This window comes from Zingiber officinale, chromosome 8B, assembly GCF_018446385.1.
Source record: "Zingiber officinale cultivar Zhangliang chromosome 8B, Zo_v1.1, whole genome shotgun sequence".
NCBI classification, from domain to species: Eukaryota; Viridiplantae; Streptophyta; class Magnoliopsida; order Zingiberales; family Zingiberaceae; genus Zingiber; species Zingiber officinale.
Genome location: NC_056001.1, coordinates 15486196 through 15510209, shown reverse-complemented (window position 1 = coordinate 15510209; position 24014 = coordinate 15486196). Strand labels below are relative to the sequence as shown.

The following is a 24014-nucleotide window of genomic DNA, read 5'->3' as shown; positions in this document are numbered from 1 at the left end:
GATATTGTCCTTAATCATAAGAAAATTAAAAATAATGCATGATGATTTATGATATACATCAAAAAGAAATTATTTTTTAAAAAAAATACACTATTGCTACATGATGTATGTATGACATGACATGATATTTTTGTATTTTTCATAATAAACATGAATGCAAAATATGATGTCATGGCATATGATGGAAAAACAATCATGGCAATTTAGCATAAATAAAATATACTTAGATATTCTATCTAAGTATCCTTAATCCTTAGCTAAACCTAAAATTCATCCTAGATTGCCCAATTTTCCTCAAGAAAATGTCAAAACCCAATTTGACATTTCTTATGTTTTTCCCAAGTATGCTAATTTAAATTAAGTTACATTCCTCAAATTTTAGCACATTTTACTCTTCCAAAGAGTAAGCATTTTAAATTAAAGCCTAAATTTCCCTTACCTCTCTAAGAAAATACCAAAATCCCAACTTGGCATTTCTTATCCTTTTTCAATTTATGTTAATTTAAATTAAGTATAATTCCTCAAATTTTGACATATTTTACTCTTCCAAAGAGTAAATAATTAGTTCATTTCATTTTTAAAGGTCAATAAGAACCTTGAAAATGCCTCCAAGTGTCAAACTCATCAAGGTTGGGCTAACTACCCTTCCAATTAGAATTGACACTCTCTAACCCATCTAGGAGGTAGAGAAGATGCTCCTAGGAATCCAAAACCTATTTGTGCTCCTTGGAAGTTCAAGGTATTCACTAGGGATAATCTCCATTGATACCTTCCTAATGACCTTGTTAGGCTTCTTAGAAGCCTTGGTTACTTTCTCTAAGTCAACTTTAGGGATAGCTTCCTTTGTGACATTCTTTGTGACTTTCTTAGATTTCTTAGAAGTCTCAGTCACATTTGTCATTGTAAAAATACTCCTAGGGATAACTTCCCTTGTATCTTTGACTTGACTCCTAGACCTGGGTTTGGTTCCATAGCTATATGGAACCCTATGGTATGAAGGAACATCCTTCTTAGCATTAGGTTTGTATTCCAAATCTTTATGACCATTGGATGACTTTTGGTTTCCTATGCCTAGGTTTTTGTTCTTGGACCTTTGTTTTTCATTCGTTATTTTTCTAAGGGTCCTTTCTATTTTATCAAGTCTTGACCTCAAGATTTGATTTTCTTTCCATAATTCCTCAACCTTAGATTTTTCACTAAAGCCTTGATTTTTCCTTTTCTTAGGCACATATCTAAAATTCTTAGAGTTATTGCTTAATTTGTTATCTATCTTTCTAGCCTCAGGTCGAGTGGTTGTGGCATGAAGAGCTACATATTTTTCTTTAATGATATAAACCAGAATTAGCATGTTCTTTACCATTTCTAAGAGGAATTGTATTAATAAATGTTACCTTGGGTTTGCTCTTAAGAGCTCCCCTTTGACTTGTGCTTCCTCTTTTGGGCTTGACCAACTTCTTTCCCTTTGGACATTGGCTTCGATAATATCCATTTTTCTTGCACAATAAACCCACAATGTGTTCCTTGCTCTTCTTTGTTGTGGGGATGGTCTCCTTGGGCTTCTTCTTGCCCTTAAGTGTCATTTGACCCTTCTTCTTGGCCAATTTAGGGCACCTACTCTTGTAGTGCCCATGTTCCCTACACTCAAAACATACAATATGATTTTTATTTTTAATTAAACTACTTATACCTTCACGTGTAGGGATGACACTTGATCCTCCATTTGATGTCTCTTGATTCTTAGAGGATGCCCCATTTTCTCCACTTGACCCGAAAGTAGAAGCTTCTCCTTCTTCTTGGTCCGGAGTTATCAAATGTCACTCCCCCTCAATCGTAGAGGTGGAGACTTCTTCATCTTCATCTTGTACATGGAACAAAGAGTATGCTCCCTCTTTACCCTTTGCATTGTATTCTTTTGAAGATGAATCTTCTTGGACTTCTTCTTCGGATGTTGAGCATTTATCAACTTCTGAGTCCTCTTCCGCTTGGTCTTGATCCAATGAGTTGCCCTCTTTGGATTTTTCTTGATTTGGTACAGTGGAGGGAACCTCATGGATGTTAGCCAATTTGCTCCATAGCTCCTTGGCGTCTTCAAATTCTCCAATTTGCTCCAAGATGTTGCTTGGCAATAGATTGACCAATAGCTTGGTCACTTTATCGTTGGCCTCACATCTTTGGATTTGCTCTTGGCTCCACTTGCTCTTCTTGAGAATTTTACCTTTTGAATTTGTTAGAGCTTCAAAACCTTTCATTAGAGAAAACCATTGCTCTATGCCCATCATAAGAAAATTTTCAAGCCTTGATTTTCAAGAATCAAAACTCATCCTCATGAATGGTGGAGGCACCCTTGTGTCGAATCCAAGTCCATCTTGGAATTCCATTTAAAGTTGAGTCTTTTGATGAATTCTTTGGATTGTTGAAATTTGCTTCAACTTCTTCTCCCTCTAGCTCGTTGCTCCTTTTGGCGATGATTCCGGTGAAGAACGACCTTACTCTAATGCCACTTGTTAGGGTTGATTGGTGCTAGAGGGGGGAGGGGAAGGGTAAATAACTCGTCGCGCTCTGGTTCCTTGCTTCTTGGTGATGATGTGCAGCAGAATGAACAAGAAACAAGACTCACAACGCTAACACTAGGATTTACTTGGTATCCACCTCAAGAAGAGGTGACTAATCCAAGGATCCATACGCGATACACACTCCACTATGAAGAACACTCCTTTTTGGTAACTACCGAAGGAGGAGAAGCCTTGTACAAACTCTCAATACAGGAAGAAAGAAAAGGGAAGCAAATACAAGTAAACTCTTACAAGATTTACAACATGAAACTCTAACCCTAGCTTCTTCTTCTTGTGGAATGTCTCTTGACCTTGGAGAATGCAACAACACTTGACTCCAAGACGCTTCAAGAACTGGCAGTGAAAACCTGTGAGAGTCATGAGAAAATAGTGGAGAAGAGTTGCCGGAGTCGCTGCGAGGAAGACGGCTTTAAACTCAACGCTTCCTTCGCAACGACCTCATCCTAATCGATTGATCAATCGATTAGGGAGGCTTGAATCGATCTGTTGATCGATTCAGAGTGCCTCTGAGCTCGTTGGAAAAGGCCTGAATTGATCACCCGATCGATTCAGCCTCTATCACGACTTCGCGCGATTTTCAGCTCCTCAATCGATCGATTGGCGATGCCTAATTGATCGCCCATCGATCGACCGATTGATTGGTGGTGCCCAATCGATCGGCTGATTGATTGGGTAAGCTTCTGTGTGTGTGATTTCACTTCCCAATCGATCGGTCAATCAATTGGGCCAGCCTTCGATCACGCACATAGCCAATCGATCGACTGATCGATTGGACTACAGTCCAATCGATTGGTTGATTGATTGGCCTCCCTTGGACTTTCTTAACTCAAGTCCAAGGTTCCCAATTCCAATATCCAGTCAACCGTGACCTATTGGAACTCCTCATGGTTAGCATCCGGTCAACCTTGACCTGTTGAGACTTCTTCACCAAGTGTCTGGTCAATCCTTTGACCCACTTGGACTTTTCTCCTCATGACATGTGTTCGGTCAACCTTGACCCACTTGGACTTACCGTCTCATGTCAAGTGTCCGCTCCTCCATAACCCACTTAGACTTCCTTCCATGAAATGTTCGGTCATCCTTGACCCATCTGGATTTCCTTGAGCCAAGTATCCAGTCAACCCTTTAACCTACTTGGACTTCTTAACACCAAGTGTCCGGTCAACCTTGACCCACCTGGATTTCCACGTGCCAATTATCTGGTCAACCTTTGATCTACTTGGACTTTTCAACACCTGGTGTCCGATCAACCTTGACCCACCTAGATTTCCACGTGCTTGACTTCACTCACCAGGTCTTTCCACTGTTCGACTTCACTCACTGGGACTTCTACCTGCTTGGCTTCACTCACCAGGACTTTCACCTGGCTTCACTCATCAAGATTTCCCAACTACCTAGCTTGACTCACTAGGTCTTTCACCTGACTTCATTCACCAGGATTTTCAACTGCCTAGCTTCACTCACTAGGTCTTTCAATTTGTCTAGCTTCACTCACCAGGACTTTCTATCTGTCTGACTTCACTCACCAAAGCTTTCTAGTCAAGTTTCCAGTCAACCTTGACCTACTTGACTCTTCTTCACATCAACCTGGTCAAACCTTGAACAGAGGGAAATTGCTCCAACAATATCCCCAATCGAACGATTGCACCTGCAATCTTCATGTATTATCAAACATCGAAACCCAAACATCAGGACTCAAGCTTTAGTCAACTCAAGCTTTAGTCAACTCAAGCTTAGTCAAACTGGTCAACCTTGACTCAGGGGATGTTGCACCAACAGTCTTTTCCATAGGTAACCCTAATCTCATATTTCCATAGATAATCAAAATCGTTTACTGAAACCCGACATTGTTGGACTTGTTAAGAATAAATATATAGTAAAAGAAAACTATTAATTAGTTATTAAATAATTAACTAACATATGAAATTATTTATTGGTAAATGGTTATAAATTAATAAATATCTCTGTTACTCTTCTCCCAATTATTAAGAATAACAATATAACAAAAAAAATTATTAATTAGTTATTAAATAATTAATTAACATATAAAAATATTAATAGTTGTAGACTATTTGGTTAAGATATTAGATTCTAATTTAGGAGACCTAGATTCAAGTCTCAAACTAGTGGTAAAAGTGTAGAGGTGGTTGAAAGGTGTTTTTTTTTTTTGTAATGTCTTAAAGCTAAGCATGTTTCGCTTGAGGGTTCAAGTTCCAGTAACAATAAATTTCAGTGGGTTTTCAACTTTTAACAACAGTTATGAAAATCGCGTCTATAGGATATAAGGACGGCAATAAAAGGAGCGGTTTTCAAACCGGTGCTAAAAATGTAAGGGTGGTTAAAAAGTGCTTTTTTTTTGTAGTGTCTTAAAGCTAAGCATGTTTCGATTGAGGGTTTTTCCATTTATGTAAGTCCCAGGATGAGTCCACTAGTCACTGTATTTTGTTATGTCCAATAATTCAAAGTGTATGGAAACACACCCAATTCTAGAGCTATCTTAGCAAGGCTAGTATGACTTTTTTTTGGGCTACTTAGCCATCATGGTTTCAAATGATGAGTTCAAACGGTTTGCAATGATGTGTTGAGCATTGTGAGGAGAGATATCTAAATAGAATCATAATTCAGATAGCATATTAATTGAGATCAGGGTAGATTGGGTGTTTATGATACTAGAAGTATTCTAGGAGTATAACTTGACAGGAGAGGTACTATACGCTTTGATGAAGGTAAACTCAGAGTGAGTTTGGAAACCTCCGGATCCTATCCAGATTCAGCTGGATGTGGATGCCAACTATGATGAGATTAGGAACCTTTTTTTTGTGTTGGAGCAATTGTTTGAGATTCACATAGATAAGTTTTGGTGCTACAGCAGAAACTATTCGAGACTCGGGGTCGGTGAAGGGTGCAGAGTTGACAATGATTCTCTATGGAATAGATTTATGTACTCACTTGGGTATTCAAAATGTTTATATCTATTTAGACTCCTTATAGACGGTTCAAACAGTAACACAATTTGCAAGGGATCTTGGTCCCGATGGTATGCTAGCCGGTTATGGAAATTAAATCTTTAATTACTATCTTAAATTTTATCTCCTTTGTCCATACGAAAAGGTCAGCTCATAGTAAAAGTTTTCCTTTCTTCTTCGACATTTGAATGTGGAAAAGTTCTTACCATGGTTGGTTATGTCAAATTGTATTTAAAGACATGATGTTCTATCTTTGATGAATGGTTTGAATAAAAAACTTAGAAGAAATAATATATAATATTTATAAAGCATTTAACATGATAAAAAATGCTCAGATGAAAATAAAATGTTAGATTTTAATTCATAAAAAATACTTAATAATATCATCTACTTATCCAATTTCATAAAATAAAAAATAATCATATTCATTGATTTAATCACAATTCTAAAAAAAAATTTAGTACGTTTTGAAAAAAATAAAAAAAAAACGCATTTTATAGAAATTAAGTGCACTCCTTCAATTTTTAGCGCATATATTATAATCCGTATATATAATTTTTTTTTAAGGGGCCAAAGCTAATATTCCTAAGTCAACAAGTGATATCGTAGCTTATAGTAAATGAAACTAGAGTCACGCTGATAAATTATTTAAATATTAAAAATAAAAATTATAAGTTTTATTTATTATATGAGTATTTTATCCTAATTATAAAGATAAATATATTTAACAAGTAATTTAAACACAAATATACGAATTTGATATCTGCATAATTTATCCGGAGTAACGATGGAGACATCTAACAGGGATGATCTGATGGGATTTTACTCTTTTATATATATATATTTTCTGTTTCTGCATGTAAGATGGCAATGGTAGTAGTTTTTATCATGCCGGTGTTGGTTTGCACAGACCAACATTACTATTGTTACTAATTGATGCTGATTTATATTGATACGGTAATAAATATGAATCTGAACAGGTGAAGATAGGGAAGAACGGTTGAGGTGGCAATTAAAGTCAAGAAGAAGTTAAAGATATTCACAATATTTGTGATGCGTCGAATTGGACATAGGGTCGGTTCGGCGTGAGTGCCCGCCTAAGTCTCCCACTTGGGCACACCTCCTATTTTGACTCAGGCATCGAGTAGCATGATTGATTGTCTCAGTCGAGCGGAGAGTATGGCCGATCAGCCATCCTTCCCAATGAGCAGACAAGGTTTCACCCCGCCGATCGCCCATCGGATCAGATCTAAGGGTTGATCGGGCATATGACTTCGCAATAAATAAAGGGCCGAGTGAAGAACAAACAGCTGACCCACATTTCGTACCGCCGAGTTGACGATCCACCTGCTGAGTGGTTGTCAATCGGCTCAACATGGGCCCTATGGACTCACAGTGTCGTACTCTTTTGGAAGTTTGTGCTGTCAACAATAGAGAATGTCCTATGAAAAAATCGTACTTTAGAAACTTCTAGCCTATTACATCATAGAGATTTACATGCTCGCTTAAGAAAATATGTCAAAGACATCTTTTCGACTTACCTTTTCTCAGAAATATTTTAGAAAACGTACATATACTTTAAAAAATATGTATATATTTTAAAAAATATGCATATGCTTTGAGATATGTGCATAGGCGATATAGCCACTATAAAAGGATAATTTTTTTATTATTCTCAACTAATCAAGAAAAAGAGGAATTTTCAAGAATTACACGTCATCCTAAATGAGAATCTTACCACTCAACTAAATGTCTAAGGGGGCGTTTGGTACGCGCGTTTTTCATTTTCATTTTCTGGAAAACACGCGTTTTTTGAAAAATGATGTTTGGTTTGCGTTTTTCGCGCGCGTTTTCTAAAAAATTGACTATCGTTTTCTAGAAAAACAGAGAATGATAAAAAGTCGTTTTCTATTTTCTAGAAAACGTATATTTTTCAGAAAATGAAAATGAAAATGGTACAAACCAAACGCACCCAAGTATTTTATGTTTCCATTTTTAATTTATTTATTGTAATTTCATTTATTCACCCTTCTCCAGTTCTCCTTCCACACGATCCTTCCTTGATACTTTATAAGTCTCCCTTTATCCTTTATGGTCTGCTGCAATCTCTCCTTCACTAGTTATTCTATCAGAAGAGAAGATTATACATTGGGTAAAATAGTTTTGATGTTAACTGGGCGACTCATAGTTAAAAAAATAATTCCGAACCGTCATATGCGTAAAAAGGAATGTCAGTGATCGGATCAGGGGGTCCCTATGAAGATACTTTAACGCTCAAATTAGTGATTCAGTTGAGAGCGATAAACAATAAAGTGAACAATAGTTATGGATGTATAAAATTACGTAGCATCACATATCTATGTCTGTAGATGGAAACTACTTATATAGTGTTGTTATTTATCTGTGCACAAATCTCAAAGTGTTTAAAAAAAAAAAGACAGATCACAAAAATGTTCTCACCCCTTTCGCAAAATATTTTTGGACCCGCAATCTATACGTATAAGTTTCTGTTGTACAGCTAACATAGAGAATATTCCCTTGATTCTCTAGCAGCTATTACATAAGATGATAAGAACGAATGTGAGACCGTTAGATTGAGGGATTTTTATTATGCTTAGTGGGCAAATCGACTGGGTTCCCTTCGACAGTCCAATTGGCTGTCGTATGTAAGAGTAGTCAAATAAGATTTAAGAAAAATCATTACGAACTCGGTCTTTGCCTGGTTTCTCTGTTTGGTCAATGAATTTGGTAGGATCAAGCGTCCAATGCGTTCTATCGGTCGTATGATCCGATCGGCTATATCATCTAGTTGGGACAATAGCTCACGCTATCTTTGAGTGACGAAGATGACTCTTCTCTGAATGGCACTGGCTTAGCTCGGGTTTCATCTATACTGTAGGATTCAGGTTCTGACCGAACCAAGAGTCTGATCGAATGATCGTTTGTCCGAGACGATCGACCATGCTAGCCCTGAATGTTACTTCTCTTTTTAAGAGTCGACCTCCTGAACTTTAAAATGATTTGGAACCATCTTATTTACGGTATCACTCTCCTCGATAATCAGAGACTCTCCCTTTTTACCTGCGAGCCCCTTCCACCTTTAATTGTCACCTTGTATTCCTTTGGTTTTTAAGATTGATTGTAAGCTATTTTATTTTTTTAATATCATCTATAAATTTTTCTCTATAAAGAAAAAAAATCCTCAGTATTTTTTTAAAGAGTTTTTACAAAATTTTAAAAAAAATATTTATATGGATATAATAATAATATTTTATATGAAATCAAAATATCTGTATCCGATTAACTAGGTAGGTAGATTAAAAATCTAATTCAATTAGATTTTGGTTTACATCAGTCCGATTGACTTAATGTTGATCAAAAAAAATTTAACGGAAGAAAATACGGTTGAAATAACCTGGCCCCACACCACATTGTGTGCTATTTAGAAGTTACGACATGCTCTCGGAGTTATGGTATAGTACAAAGATGTCAAATTATCACTTAATTATTCATGATTTGATTCCAACTATGTACTGTAAAATCTTTTTACAAGTTACGATCTACTGTAAAATCTTTTTCCACAGGACGAGCCGTTAAATTTTCCGAATGAGCAGGCCATCCGTTGGTTGGGCCGAAAGCCAATATACCTGGATTATAAGAACGAGAGGCGGCTCTCAACTCAAACCAACAACTCTACTTAAATGGGTGAGTTTAGTCAAGTATCGAGTTAGTTCATACGCCACAAATTCTCCCAAATTCTTCTGGGATTTTACTAGGGCAATGGTGAAGATGGGCAGCATTAAACCTCCCACCGGTGGCAAAGGGAAGGGAAGGACTACATTCAGAAAAATTAATTTGGGTAGCTTCCTTCTATACTTCATGTATCATCTAAAAATAAGTGTGGAAGCTTTTAGTGTATGAAGAAAATATAAAAAAGAAACCAAAAAAAAAAAAAAGCAAAGCAAAATGGATTACATTTTAATTTGTTTTTAAATTGCAAAACGGCAAAAACTCCAGCCACAGGACATAGCCTGTGATTGGGGAACCAAGGAAGGTGATATATGTACGGGGCTTAACCTGTTTATATGAACTAAAAAGAAGGGGAGAAAAACAGTGAGACTAGTAGATTGTGTCAGTCATCAGCTTTCTTTTAGGTGGTGACTTATCTATGATCTGCTTCTGTAAGTCCATGAAGTGTGATCCTTTGTGAGCAAATAATCTTCTAAGGTTGATCACAGAGAGTTCGCTGTAACTAGCAACAGCCAGATCAGCCTGATCCAACTCGTACCTACAGTGAATCACAAAGATCCGGTCATTTTTGACAAGAGATGTGTGAGCGAACAAATGTCAACCGTGGAATGAAAAGCCATATGAAAACAACAACAATCCAAAGCAAAAGAAACAAATGAAACATGGAATCGATGGCCCCGCCAATAAACATGATCAGTATGAGAGATTCAAACAATTTCTGGAAAGTAACCTGAATAAGAAAGGAGTATTAAGAGTTGTTTGTACGAGTCAGAGCCATGCATAAGTTAATGCTAGCATGAATTGTCAGATCTCGGTCAATATGTCAAAATTCTGTCAACCTACATAATGCGTTTGCCCAGATAATACAATGAGACATCAAACAGTTAGGAACTTTTCAACTCAAGATAGATGAGTGTAGCCACCCAACATTTCCATAAATATTAGGGTGCAGTTCTCAAATGTGATTAAACAGTTCGAAGAATTGGTGTCATGATTTCTGAATGTGTATACACACTAAAGCATTTTTATGTGGAAGTAAGAACTTAACATAGTAGCATAGCAAGGATCCTGATTCTGATTCTAATTCCTGCTGCTGACAGCACAATCAGTGGACATGAATCAAATTTAACAATTCAAGTGCAAGGAACATTGACAAACCAGATTCAACACCTTTTCACAATGAAGAAAAACCTCTACATCCAGGTTTGACAGATGCCGCAACCAACCTAAACTAGAATTTTTAATACCTCTATAGACATTTGGCTTAAACAAACTGAAGTTATTTGCTGATAAGTAATGCTTTATTAACATAGCTTGCAATCAATTTGCTAAGTGCCAGTCCAACATAGGAATAAGCAACTTAGATAAGGAATAGCTATTTAGATTTATCATGATAGTAGTATTTCCAGGTGCTGGAAGATGAATCTGACTTTAAGCAATTTGCTAAGTGCAAGTCCAACATAGGTATAAGCAACTTAGATGAGGAATAGTTATTTAGATCCATTATTGATGGTTGTATTTCCAAGTCTGTAAGATAGATCTAACTTTAAGCATGATGTAAAGAAACTTACGCAGGATGAGCACCAATCAGACCTACAGCCATCATTGTGCAGTTATGAGCAGCAGTAATGGCTCTTGGATCATCCTCAAATACTACACACTTGGAGGGCTTCCTGTCCATCTGCCAAAGAAAATTAATAACACCAAGCAACTTAATATTTACAGAAATTTGCATACAGAATTTCTGACTATTGTTTCAATTTACTCCAGATTCTCTCACAGCCTAAAACACATTGATGCAGCGTAGAAAAATTAAACAAAATAAGAGGTGATGGAATATTGAACTGCTATCAGGCCTATCCAAATTCTTACTTTCAGGGCAGCTGAGAGAAATCGATGAGCTATGGACTCCATCCCATCTTCTAAAGTGACAAAAGCCTAGATATAATAATATGCAATCATGAGTCACCTGGACAAAGATGCTGCATTAACAAAGCATGTAAAAGGTTAATGAAAAAATGATTACTCACCTGGAAATACTTCTTCAAGCCCATCTTCTGCAAGCATTCATGCATATGCATACGATCTAGGCTTGATACAATGGCACAAGGAATGCCTGCTGTATAAATTGCATCTAGCCACACTTTTAATCCTTCAATTGGTTTATCTAGCTGCAATAAAACAAAGTTGTTAAGTAGTTTATATAGAACTGATTTTGTTGATTATCCATGTAACATGGAGAAACAACCTTTAGAAGGTTCTCATAATATAACTTTAACAACCGCGACTTCAGTCTTTCCAATTCACTTTCTTCTTCTGCCCAGCATAAAACCTGCAAAGAAAATCCAAGTAACATTTATTTTTTGATGCCTAGAAGATTACAACCAATTCAATTATGGACAGAAAAAAAAAGAGGGAATAAAGGTTTATACCAAATATCTAAACCTTTATCACTTCAATTGGAAATCAGATATTTACATGTACTTAGACCAACGAGCAAAATATAATTGCATTATTTGTTGAGCTATGTTTGTGCTATTTGTCAACCGTTTGTACTAAAAGCTAAAAGAAAATTCTGAAAGCTAATATACTAATTCCATAGCCACAGTGAATGTGATCCTTAACACAAGGACCACTTGGCCATACATGACAAAGTAGTGGGCTTTTAATTACTTTGAATGACTTTTGTGGATTTTAAAAGTCTAGGTATATTCAATCTAGACTTTTATAAACTTTATAGAAATCTAGTGGTATCCAAATTAGATTTTTATAGTGTTTTAAAAAGTCATGTGGTATTCAAACTTGACTTTTTAAAATTCTATGAAAATCTTTTGGTATCCAAAGTTTCAATAGATTTTCATGGTTTCTTTTAGAAATCTTTGAATATAAATTTTAACCAATAAAAGCTCTCCAAAACACTTGGTACAATTTTAAAAATAAAATAAAAAGTCTTCTCCTCATCCTTGAGATTTCTATAGACTTCAAATCGCTTTAACTTTTTACAAATAAGTTCTTTCTCTTCCCGCTCTTCGATTTTGATTATTTCTTTGATCTTAAAAGCCCTGTCCTTGTTCAACCTCTCGGTGGCCTGCATCAACCTCTCAACATGCATTTTATGTGAAGCTGAGAGTCCTCTGAAATGTCGTTCTCCGACGTTATAACGGCAAAAGAAAGGATTGGAACGGCTGGAACAGAACAGCAGCCGCTTGCAACCTTTTCTCCGGCGGCGACTCACGGTGGCGGGTGGCGAGCTGCAAGCGGAGATTTTTTCTCCGAATGCTCGTGATGGAAAACAATGAGTGTCATCCGGTGAAGCTTGCGGTGCGTCGATAAGGAGGAAAACAAATAGAAAAATTGTTTGAGACGGCTGGTGATGCTTTCGTCGACTACTTGCGAGATATAAAATATATATTAATAAGTCAAATTAATTCTCAACTTAATTAATATATAATTTAATAAAGTCTAATGAAATTCGACCTAAAAATATTCTATAAAATTTATTAAATTTTAAAAATTTATATTTATTTATTTTAATAATATTATTACTAATCAAATTAATAATAATATTATTAATTTTATTACTAATCAAATTTATCAATTTAACATTTTATTAAAAGTTTGACCAAATTAAAAGGTTGACCAACATTTCAGGTTAATTTGGATCAAAATTATAAATAAAAATATTTAAAATTATTATAATATTGTTGGATTTAAAATTATATTATTAAAGTTTTTTTTTTTAAGTGAGACATTATCTTCTCTTTGTTTTTAGCCAAAACAAGATAAAACTATAAAAAGTTGAAAAAGTTTTTTATGGACAAGTATGCTATTTATTACTTTATTAAAAAAATAAATTTAATTAGGTATTTTAGGTTTTGTTTGAAAATAAATATCGTGCGAGACCATGACTGCCTACGCTTTTCCAAGATTGAATACACCCCCTTAAATCCAGAAGTTTCAGTGAAATATACAAATATTTGTAAAAGTCTTGTAAAAAAGTCTATAGAACTCCATGAAATTCTTTTCACAACTATATGAAATTCTTTAAAAGTCAATAAAAATTTATCAACTCCACAAAAGTCTATCATTAAAAAAAAAATCAATGAAAAGTCATTCAATCTCTTGATTGAATACACCCCCGTTAGTGACATCAAATTAAGCTGTAAATTCACTAAGCAAATTACTTCTTAATTCACAAAATAGTGCTGACAGACAATGTATATTTGAGTGGAATGAGCCATGTTTTCAAAGACCAGGTCTCTATCACCGTGGGACATCAATTAGATCTACTAATCATCAAGTCATCATTAATGTATCTGTCATCATCCTGGATTGTGTCAAATGAAGCAAAAATTGCATGCTAATCTATTGGTATACATGTTTTAAGTGGTTTGTCTTAGATATACACCCAGGAGAATGCCCCAGCACAGTGATACACAAATTTTGTGCCCAGCTTAAATGGAGAATAAGTTATTTATAGGGTGTATACACTAGAGATATTTGCACAAAAACAATCCGCCAGCTTCTTAAGGGAAAATATTTAAAATAAATTGAAAATGGCAAGATACTTTGAGTGCAACAATTTTATATGCAGTTATTTAATTTATTTAGGAAGACATAACAGAATAGGAAATATAATTATGATTCTATAGTGGCTGAAACACAGTAATCCAAGCATAGATCTTTACCTTTCTCAGAACATGATCAGCAGCTGCATGAAGAATGAGCTTGCGTGTATGCATATCCTCTGGAAGTTCTTTTCCTATTTTGAGCATGGTATAAGGAGACAACTATTACATAAGTTTTCCCATAAGTTTTAAGTTTTAGTCAAATGCAAACATGAAAAACCAAGAGAAATTTTGATTTGCTATGAAAATGTATGTCCAACCTCTTGGGGATAAAGAGTGAAATATCTTGGGGATAAGATATTTTGATTTGCAATATGTTCTTAAGAACGGAAGCTTGGGTGTTTTTCATCACATAAGGGGGAAGAATGGATTATCTAAAGCAATATTGCATCACATAACCCGGATGTTTTTCATAGACTAGAATGATAACCTTGATTAACATGTAGCTTGATACCTCTCATAGGTCAGTTCAATAATTTAGTGGCAATAATAGCAGACATTGAAGATCAATTGCCAAAATAAGATGAAAAAAGAAGGAAATTCCAGATATGGAGTTTGGCACAGAAGGGAATATCTGAGTATGTAGGGTCAGCATTATAGAAATGGTGGGAAACATTAACTTCAAGAACACATTCATGGAAAAGCCAAAACATAATGAAATGGTCTTTTTGAAACATACCCTCTTCTGAAGCAAGCTGTTTCCAAACATTTAATTTCAAAGACCGTGTGTCCACCTGAACAAAAACAAGGTCCCATTCATGGCATCCAATACAGAGAACAGATGGAAGGAAGAACAAATGAAGAAAGTTACAACCCACTTGACAAGTGATCTAAAACATATAAAAGTTTCTTGCATATATAATTTCCAGTTATCTATTACAAGCCTGAAGCTAATTTGCAAGACATAGACGTCGTTGTCAAGTCTTAATCACTAACTAGAGTTATATCCAGTTCAAAATCTGGGCATATTGAAGATTGAAGAACTTCAAAAGTTAATCATTAAAAGATTCTTCGTCTAACTACTATTCTAGCAGCAATGTATAATTCTTTGATGAAATTTTATGCCAGCTAAGTTTCCAACTTTCAGAGATTATTCTAGTTCAATATCTCACATTTTATTGTCTTTGCAGTTGCACCTAGATTTCAAGGGTGAATCATGAAGAACACATTGTCTCCTCCACAAGCTAGATAGTCTTTGAAACAACAACATGCACATTAGCAATTGGCAAATATTGTGATCACTTAATAGATTGTTAGACACTTAGACTTAAAAACCATAACCAACTAGAATGATGCCAAAAAGCTTCAATTATTACCATGACATTGTCCCATGAGAAGATAAGACCAAAAGCTTCATCTGGCTTCATAGAATGTCTTACTCGTTGGAGAAAACACTCTTGTAGTCTATCATTTAGGTAATCCTAGAAACATTAGCATTTCAATTCTTGTAAGCTAGACTCAATATATTTCACAACAATGTGCCTAAACAAATAGATTAGAATTCATACCACATCAACCTTTAGCGGCCCATCCATTCTGAATGTTTCAAAACCTTCTCCATATTCAGCTCCAATTGCCTGAAACCAATATGATGCATTCATGAACTTAGTTTCATAAATAAGTAAACAGAGGTGAGCAAAATGAGATAACATATTTCACAGATGAATTCATCAAACAAATACAAAGCTTGACAGCAAAATGAAATGATAACAGTTCCGTATAATAGAAATTGGACTTAGCATCAAAATGCCTCTATCTTAATTAGAACTGAATTTCTTAGTTAATCAGAATAGAATCAATTAAATTCTAAATGATTATTTTTTAAAGAAAAAACAATTGATTGAATTATTTAAGCTTGGATGTCAGGAGAGAACATAAAATGATCACAGATGCTTACTATTCTCATAATCTCCAGATTAGCTTCAGATTAAATATCTAGATGGTAAAATCTTAAAGACAATATGGTAATACATTCTAAAAATAGAATGGAGAATGAAATTTAGAGTGTAGATATTGATAATATTGATATCATGTGGACTTTGATAGCAAATGGATATATAGAAGTCAAATCTCAGAGGGTTCAAAGGCATCACTTATAATGAGAAGTCATGTGATGACATTCAGAGATCATTAGTTTAAAAATGCATGCTCCAAAAATCAGGGAAATTGTAAAAGTAAATTCTTTATGGATATAAAATAGCTACAGATGAAAAGAAATTTCCATGTGTAGGCAAATTCAAAGCATATGGTATTTTCTATCTATTCATTAATTAAGGATTGCAGTAGGCATTTAGCAATATGTAGAAGAAAAGAAAGTGACAAATATTTAGGTAAATATTAATTTTACAAAAGATGAAAACCAAATGGAGATAAACTATGAAGTATATTAATAAACTACATGGACAAATAAGTATCAAAGCATTGGATAATTAGGAAGAAATACATACGGAATATGGATATACTAGAAAGAATATAGTTAAAATATGAGTATCTAGATGTAATTACGATATATGATAAAATGAAAGGGAAAAAAGTTGATATGATAGCACAAAATATAGCCAACCACAAAGTTAGGACAAACATAGCTTAATGATGATAATAATAGAGACAAATGACCTATGCATGATGGAATAGCTGAAGAGTAAACACCCAAACAAGTCCCTCACTTTCAGAAACCACATCAAGGGCCAATGAAAGCAACAATCTCAATGTCATTTCTACAACAATATTTTCTTCTAACATGGTTGCATAAACAACATAAGCATCACTAAGTCTGATTTTATTTAAGACCACAAACAAAGATCCATGGAAGGAACAATCTCATCTTTACCTTTGCAATCAATGTTTTTATTTAAAACTCATTGTTTGGTGGGAATTTAGATATTTTAGTTATCGGATGTATTCAGGCATCTATCCAAGAAGGAAACATAAGCTTTCAATGAGGTATGGCTGCACAAGGAAGAACTAAGTTTGGGCATAAAAGATATCATCACTTCTACATTAAACTATTGACAAATTCCTCGATTTTGCTTTTTTACTACCACAAATTTATTAAATTAAAAAAAAATGACCATCGTTTACTCCCTACAAGGATTAGAAACTGAACCCTAATAGCTTAAATTCCTGGCACGACAATCACACAACACAAAACAAAACGTTTAAATCCAAGTGTTTTCCCCCAGAATTCATTCGCATATCAGAGATGGGATGGTGAAGACCACTAAATTACATTAATCCATGGATAATAATTCATGAATCAGATTGAAATCACCTCTTCAACAAAAACCTGGCCGGGGACTCTCGGGATCCCATTTCCAAAACCCTTGTCCCAAGATCCCGTCGCTTGGCAGAAAACAACACCGCTCCGTTTGATTGAGGCCTTCAATCTCTACAACAATTAACACGAAAAATCAGGGAAAAACACACGAATCAAGGGAAACAAGAGAACACCAAACAAAAAAAAAAAGCAGGGAAAGAAGCATCAACCGGCAGTCGAAACCTCGCCGTAATCGAGGGAACTCCATGGCCAGACAACGGTCTCGGTGGCACCAGAGACGAACTCCGGATGCTACACTCCATGGGCTTCGCGAGGAGCCGAGAAGGTGAAGGGGGCCCAACGATAGTGGCTACTGCAGGGCTTTCATTGGCATATTTATTTTTCCGCTGTATTTGTGTTCATCGTGTGGTCAGAATTACAAAAACGTCCAAATTATTAACAGATAAAGCCCTATTATTTCATAAGATTCTTAGACTTGCAAATTGGTCCCTATAACTTGGAGATTGCAAATAAAGCAAGAAGGAACTTCTTTTTCTGGCGGTGGGGGCAAAAAACAGAATTTGAAAACTAAAAGAATAAGATGAAATATTTTTTTCCAAAGTAAATGATGTTTAAAAATAATAATAAATATCATCACTTTGAAGATTTGGTTTGGTAAGCAAAAAAATGGGATGAAATCTAAATGGTTAATTTTGTTTTGTCTACGATTATTAAGGTAGTACATTAATCAAACGTTAAGTTTTAAGTTTAGTCTTTTATTTAATAAGACATTAATTATGTAAATTTATTTAACTAAATGAATAATCTTAAACAGTTAATATACGTATTCAGTTTGTTAATGTTTGAGAATATATATATCAATATATAATTATGAATCATGTTTATCAATAAAATTATTATCTAAATAAATAAACTTTTTAAATAAATAAATAAATTTATATTATCAAACTCAATAAAATATAAAAGTTTTAAATAATGAAATAAGTTTAAATTGAGAGTTTGATAAAGTGATATTTAGTTAAATAATGAAAATGACTATGACTATGAGTTTGATAGGAAGATGGAATGAGAATGAGAATGAGAATAAAATCCATCTAGTTATATAGATTTAGTTAATTCTCATAAATTGGGAAATTATTCCCAAATTCATAATCCAAACATTATCTTTTTCTTATCATTCAATTCCATCATTGTTAAATCCATCAATCAAACACCCTCTAAATGAACAAAATTCAAACCAAGCTCAAACTAAATTCAAATTCATTAAAAAAAGAAATTAAATCAAATTTAAATAATTATTTTAATAATTTAACTTATTTAAAACTCGACTTATTTTGATCGATTTCTTATTAAATAAATTATATTTCCTTTTTTGTTTGGCTGAAAATGATGTTTATCCTGATGACGTGGCCAAAGAGAAAAAACGTAGATCAAATTTTCAAGGTCAAAGAGATCCTCGCGTTTGGTGGACAACCCAACACGTCCACTACCATGCCAATATAAAGACAAAAAAAAAAAGAGAATTGGTGAAGACTGTAGTAATAACAATCAAAATGTTTTCTTAATCACTTTTTAAAAATATTTTTCATTATTTAAAAAGAAATTACGTCTTTTTCTTTTATGAATATCTTCATTCTCACCTCTAGCCCTCTCTACTGCCCTCCTCTAGTCAGTTTGCAAAGCTGTGTAAACAAAGCACCCTCGTTTTTTTCTTCCTCTCCGGTCTCCACTCCCTAGTCTCTTCTCTTTGCTGGTGTCCTCTGGCTTCCTTTCAACGTATCTTTGTTTTTTTAAGAAACCAAACATGGTGGAAAACATATCCTCATACAAAAGAGTGAAGAGCCTGGCAGGAGGAACAAAAGCAACTTCACTTTTTTAAAAAGTGTTGATCGGATCTTAGACATAGATATCAATTAACTGCAATTTGCAACGCTGGAGACGCCATTTGACATGGACGTCTCCTCTTTCTCTTGTTTCCTTTTTGACTGCATGATCTGCATGCCTCCCTGCAAGCATGCAAAGTGGGTTTAATCTTCCTCGTCCTCTTCTGCAACTGCTGTGACCTACCTCCAAAAGCTGCACTGCACTCCATGGAAACTGCATTTGCAATGGCCTAGAGACGCAGAGCTCTAAAACCTCACGCATGCCTGTAAAACTGCCTACAAAGGCCTCCTCGCATGTTTGTTTTTGTGGCAACCCTAATGCTTCTTTAACGAAGCTCGAGCAGAAGTGGACAGATGATCTTAATTAGAACTGTGGCCCTCTGTTTTACGGGTAAAACTCCTTTTAAAGACAGGAACAGGGTGTCTGTTAAATTAAGTGCAGAATTATTACTTCTCCTGCTTCAATCATAGCTACTAATTAGGAGGTTGTAAATGTGGTCTATGTACTATCGAATTTATCATTCTGGTAAACTATACAAATTTGATATCGATCCATATGAATAATCTCTTTTGTGCTAACCTTTATATTGAAAATGTTTTAACCCAAAAAATAATTCAAGTAGCAAAAAAAAAAAAAAAACACTTGATGTTTCTTCAAAAAAGCAGCTTTTGTTTTGTTTTCTTACCATCTCTTGCCTTGCCAGAAAGATTTTCTCCAAGTCGTCCCTACAAATCGTATCTTTAGGCACAAAAGCAATCTTTTCTTCCTCCTTCCAACCTCCCTCTTTTCTTTCTCTGTCTCCCACTAATCTCCACACAGTAAGCCTTTTTCATGCAACAACCAGCAATAAAGTCCCTATGGGAGATAAACAAATTGCCTACAGATCTTTCCACTTCACACCACTCATGAACCACCACACTTCATCTTCTTGATCAAGTGGCTCCTTCCAAAGCTGCAGATTGCTTATTCTTCTGCGATTGATCGTCAAGTTGAGATTTCAGATGGGTAATCATAGGTTCAGAGTAAGCGACATGATGCCGAGCTTCTGGTTCTACAAGCTCAAGGATGCACCCAAATCCAACCGAAGCCACACCATCCAAAACGCCATGAAACTGAGGAGGTGTCAATTTCAATCATCACCATCATTGCCACCGCCGTTGCCACTTCCCAGGAGAGCTTCCAGCTACATCTCCACTAGAGAAAGAACAGAAAGATTAGTCCCTCACTCACCCATCAACCACAAGGCTTCAGACACTTACTTCCCCGTTGGCTCCCCGAGGAAGTCCTCGCCAAACACCCCAAGGAAGGCCACCATTCCAACAACGTCCCCCTCGGTTCGCGACAAGTCAGGGAAATTCGAGGGATCGGAAGAATTGCTCGAGCTCAGGCTTCCTCCAATTTTGACAAAGCCGGTCGAGGATCACGGTGAAAAAGAAACTGAACAGGTGGAACCGAGGTCCCCGAGGCTCGGGGCAAAGCAGAGGGAGACATTTCTAGCTGAGAGCTTGGTGGTGGTGAAGTCATCGGCTGATCCACAGAAGGATTTCAGGGAATCAATGGTGGAAATGGTGATGGAGAAAGATCTCAGAAGGCCTAAGGAGCTGGAGGAGCTGCTCATGTGCTATTTGTCCTTGAATTCAAGGAAGTATCACGGGATCATTCTCAAAGAGTTCAAGAAAATCTGGGTTGTGCTCGTTCAGCATGAATTACATCTCTGAGGACTTCTCTGTTGTGTGAAGATTTTTGAAAAGATTTATTTGGTGTTGTTTTCTGTTTCCCTTTCCAACATCATGCAAGCTGTGTGGAAATGGTATGGAATTGTGCTACATGAAAAATAAGGAATGGCGTGTGTTTCTTGAGTTTTAGTGGACGTACAAAGGTGCATTTCGAAGCAGTGGCGAATCCAGAAATTTATGTATGGAGGGACGATTTTTACGTGGAACAATGGGCGATATCTCTTATCTCCACTGATAAAATCCTATACTATTAAGGGTTCCATTACCGGCAAGGGGGGGGGGGGGGGGGCGACCGCCGATGCCGCCCCCCTTCTGGATCCGCCCCTGTTTCGAAGTCATGGTCGAACCTCATCATCGTAGTCAGCACGTTATTAATATATATATATATATATATATATATATATAAACAAGTTTAGCATCAAACTTAGCTATGATAAAGAAGTGTCTACCTTACACAAATTAATTATCATAGTATAGATTAAAGTTAAGATGGACAACATCAGAACTTAAGTAAGATTCGGTTACATCCGAACGGGAAGCGGTTTATTGACCGATCGGAGGGATCCTTATCTGATCGATCATCTGAGTAAACAAGTATAGTTAACCTGGTCGGCAGAATAGCAAGCTAAGCAGGCCGGTAGCCTGAGCCGAGCGGGCCACCCGTCTGGCTCGAAGAATGACGTTGACATTATACACATAATGAATCGATAAAATGATAAAATAGGAAAAGACGGATAATTAATAAAGGAAAGAGAAAACCAAATAGAGCACTCCATCTATCATTAAATGAGAAGAAAACACGACAAAGATATCCTCTGTCGGTAATCAATATCATTAAACAGGGGAAGATGGAGGGCCACCAGAAAAGGTTTAAAAAGAGCATACTAGGTATGAAGAAAGGCAAGAAAATTTTTTATCCTTAGTACTCTCACGTTTTTTCCTCTCCTGCTTCTAACTTGAGCGTCGGAGGGCCAACGTCGGGGACCCCTTCCCTGCTTTGGTTTTGTTTTGCAGATAGACGCGAGGTCTTCATCCAGTCAGCGGAACTGTCACCTCCTCGGCTTTCCAACTTCACGCCTTCGGATAGGATCATTTTAGCGTCGTCTGTGGGAACGTAGCTTGCATTCGAACAAGAAGATGGAAGACGCTAGACAATTCACGATGGTACGCTGATGCAAGAGGAGCTCGACGTGCTGATACAAGCTCGAGCGGCAAAGATAGTGAAGCAACAACAACAAGAACTGGTCGATCGTCAAGTGCAGGAACCTGCAGCCTCAATAGTGGGGCGGCAGGCTGAACAACACTCCGCTTGGGAGCTGAACAAGATGTCAATCAACACCTATAGGGAAACCCCTAATGCGCAGGCCCTGTTATGGGATCCAGCAGAGAGGGGCCGTGCGGATAAAGATCGGGGATCATCCTCTAATGAGGCACCCATTCGAAATACCAAAAAAAGAAAATCCAGGGAGGACGACTCACCCGAACAGGTCAATCAACAGTTTTCAGAGGGGATTCTAAATGATCCTCTGTCGAAGTATTACACCCTATTGATGATCGGGGAATATAATGGGATGACCGACCCCGACGACAACCTGGCCAAGTTTGACAACGTGGCCACGCTGCACCCACCAATACACGGACGGGGTAAAATATCGAGTCTTCCTTACCACATTATCTGGATCGGCACAACGTTGGTTCAAGCATTTGCCGAGCGTCTCGATCCACAGCTTCAAAGACTTTCGAGCGGCCTTCCTACATCACTTTACAAGCAGTCGTCACCACCAGAAGACGAGCGTAAATTTGTTTTCACTGAAGCAAGGGCCCCGAGAGGCCTTAAGGGCATATATCCAATGCTTGAATCAGGGGGCAATTGACATTCTGGCGGTCTCCTCAGACGTATTGGTAAACACTTTCACTCGGGGTCTCACTGAAGGAGAATTCTTCCAGTCACTCATCCAGAAATCGCCAAAGAACTTTGGTCATCTACAGAAAAGGGCCAATGAATACATCAATGTAGAAGAAGTCCAGGCGGCTAGGAAAAAAGAGGCACCCATCGAACCAGCGGTGGCATCCGAGCGACGTCAACCGAGTAGCCATCATCCTCCTAAAGGACCCTAATCGAGAAGAACTCAATCACAACACGAGCCTAGGACGCATGTCGTGCAGCATGTTGGGGTTGGACGCCCAAAAGCCTCCAGGGGCAAAATATGGACGCTGATGTTTTACTCTTTCCATCAGTTGACGACTCATAATACTCGGGACTGCTACCTGGCTAACAGACCAACCCCAAGAAGATAGTATCGTCAGTCATCATCGCCCGATCGGAGATATAGGCGCCGATCAGCTGGGCGAAGGGAAGCCGAAAGGACAAAGGTCAAATCACGCTACAATCAATCTCAACAACGGAACAATCCAAGTCTTCGGGAGCAAGCCGAACGGAGATGACCCTCAGCTCAAGAGGAAGAAAATATGAGCAACGCCACTCGAGGTGAGATAGGAATGATCGTCGGGGGGGTCGACCGACGGTGATTTCAATCGACCAAGGAAGTTGCATGCTCGGCGGCTTGAAATTCACGCAGCCAGTTGCAGTAAGGAGAAGGCCAAAGGACCTAAGATCATCTTCGGCCTGAATGATTTGGAGGGGATAGAGATCCCCCATGATGATGCCCTGATTATCCGAGCGGTAATAGCTAGTTATGTTATTCACCGTACCTTTGTTGACACAGGAAGCTTGGTGAACATTACATTCAAAAAGACGTTCGATCAGCTGCAAATCAACCGAGGCGATTAACTGCCCATGGCGACTTCACTCTATGGGTTCACCGACAACCAAGTGTTGCCGATCGGCCAACTATGTTTGGCCGTCTCCCTTGGCGATGAGCTGTTGAAGAGGACATGGATGACCAATTTCATCGTGGTGGATGCGCCATTAGCCTACAACATCATTTTGGGCCGCCCGACACTAAATGAGTTCCGAGCGGTGGTATCCACTTTCTATCAGAAGATCAAGTTCCCGGTAGGAGTTGAGGTGGCCGAGGTCAAAGGCGATCAATTGGCCGCTCGGCGTTGCTACGTCGAGATGATCAAAATAGAAGCATGAGCCACCCGGAAGACACCGCACTTAGAGGTGAGTATTATCATGGAGAAGCCTTCTGCTCTGGTCTACAATGAGAAGGAGGAGGTCCAGATCCATCCAAATC

The 24014-nt window shown here is 37.0% G+C and overlaps 2 protein-coding genes across 2 annotated transcripts; one reads left to right on the top strand and one right to left on the bottom strand.

The window, feature by feature from the left end:
- Positions 1-9486: 9486 nt before the first annotated feature.
- Positions 9487-17564, bottom strand: LOC122015829 (5-amino-6-(5-phospho-D-ribitylamino)uracil phosphatase, chloroplastic-like). Its single transcript, XM_042572885.1, has 11 exons — positions 17404-17564; positions 17189-17305; positions 15426-15494; positions 15234-15338; positions 14597-14651; positions 13978-14051; positions 11538-11621; positions 11320-11460; positions 11162-11227; positions 10861-10970; positions 9487-9827 (listed from the first exon to the last, which is right to left on the bottom strand). Exons 1-11 carry the CDS (start codon positions 17494-17496, stop codon positions 9659-9661), a joined length of 1083 nt encoding a protein of 360 aa, XP_042428819.1. The 5' UTR covers positions 17497-17564; the 3' UTR covers positions 9487-9658.
- Positions 17565-20112: 2548 nt separating this feature from the next.
- LOC122013543 (transcription repressor OFP1-like) lies at positions 20113-20796 on the top strand. The gene has a single exon (XM_042569808.1). The coding sequence runs from the start codon at positions 20113-20115 to the stop codon at positions 20794-20796; it is 684 nt and encodes a 227-aa protein (XP_042425742.1).
- The last annotated feature ends 3218 nt before the right edge of the window (positions 20797-24014 follow it).

What these genes read in the sequence shown, in the direction of transcription:
- LOC122013543 (XM_042569808.1), top strand. Translation starts at nt 20,113, where the DNA reads ATGCCGAGCTTCTGGTTCTACAAGCTCAAGGATGCACCCAAATCCAAC.
- LOC122015829 (XM_042572885.1), bottom strand. Translation starts at nt 17,496, where the DNA reads ATGGAGTGTAGCATCCGGAGTTCGTCTCTGGTGCCACCGAGACCGTTG. An exon ending in CGGCGAGGTTTCGACTGCCG is followed by an intron (nt 17,306 to 17,403) that starts GTTGATGCTTCT and finishes TAATTGTTGTAG; the next exon opens with AGATTGAAGGCCTCAATCAA. An exon ending in TCTCATGGGACAATGTCATG is followed by an intron (nt 14,652 to 15,233) that starts GTAATAATTGAA and finishes GTTTTTGTTCAG; the next exon opens with GTGGACACACGGTCTTTGAA.